The sequence below is a fragment of the Entamoeba invadens genome, assembly GCF_000330505.1.
Source record: "Entamoeba invadens IP1 unplaced genomic scaffold scaff_1105074726495, whole genome shotgun sequence".
In the NCBI taxonomy this organism is placed as follows: Eukaryota; Evosea; order Mastigamoebida; family Endamoebidae; genus Entamoeba; species Entamoeba invadens.
Window position 1 is genome coordinate 42,835 of NW_004443761.1, and position 1,188 is coordinate 44,022.

The window sequence follows — 1,188 nt, forward strand, 5'->3', positions numbered from 1 at the left end:
TCTTTTGTGATAATATGAACCTTTCAGGTATACGAACACCACTCGACTCTTTGAAATAGAGCAACACATTTTTGGGAAAATAACACCTTTCAAAAATTGGAAGAAGTGGATTGTTGGAAGTGTTATACTCGTCTACTAACAACCAGAAAAGTTCGAAAGGGACAATCACTTTTCTTGTTGGGTTTTGTGCGAGTAACTCGAAAAACAGTTTTATTAAGTCGAAAGTGTCTTGTTGATCTTATTTGGTACAAATTGATTATGTGCCAAAGGTATTGGTAAAGCATAAATTCGTGAATTTTTCTGCTATTTTCATATTTTCGGAAGTCAAAAAGTCGTCGGTGATGGGATAATTCCTCATATAAATCGCCTTTTTTAAAACTTCTTTTGTAACAGTTTGAAAATTAGTTAACAGTGCTGGAGTCATTATATCCCAGAATTATTTTATGTCTGTATTTGAAGAAAAACGTGGATTCACTTTAAGCGAAGAAATTGCAATAAGAGCGCTGTGACTCATTTGCATGTAATTTAAAACGTCTGCCATTGTTGGGAGGTACAAAGAAATTTGCATCAAATATACCATTTCAAATCGAACCAATTTTGTATTTTTTATTGTCAGTTTGTTTTTAAATGAATTATTGGCATTATTATAATGCCGAAAATATTGATGTTTTCAACTAAAAATATGTTGAATTATAATTCTTATTATTATTTTAAATAAAAATCATTTATTCAACACTTGAAAACAATTAAACAGAATTCAAGTGTTAAAAATCGGGAAAATTCGAATTTATTTAATATTTTTTCCAATTGTTAACACGTTGGAGTTTATTTTGAGTTTTATTCCCATATTTTTTTTTCATTGAAACACAACATACAATTTTGCCGAACTACCAAAATAAAATTTTTTAAATAACAATTTCACTGAATAATCTCCAAAATTCAAAACGATAATATCTGATCGAGTCCTTGATGGAAAAGACGCCTTTGATTATAAAAACTAAAGGTTTAAACAAAAACAGTTCGTTTTTAAAATTTTTTATATCAATATCAAATTGAGTAATATGTTTAACGTTGAATATTATGATAAAGATACTTAATTTTAGGGACGGTTGTCGGAGTTAATCTTGTTAGAAAAACAGACGTACTAATATCTACAATTGAAAGCATGTATGGTTATAATATAACACT

The 1,188-nt window shown here is 28.5% G+C and overlaps 1 protein-coding gene across 1 annotated transcript; it reads right to left on the reverse strand.

The window, feature by feature from the left end:
- Window positions 1-122: 122 nt before the first annotated feature.
- EIN_108710 (hypothetical protein) lies at window positions 123-580 on the reverse strand (the record flags this gene model as incomplete). Its single annotated transcript, XM_004261422.1, has 2 exons — window positions 123-367; window positions 466-580. 2 exons carry the CDS (start codon window positions 578-580, stop codon window positions 123-125), a joined length of 360 nt encoding a protein of 119 aa, XP_004261470.1.
- Window positions 581-1,188: the final 608 nt, after the last annotated feature.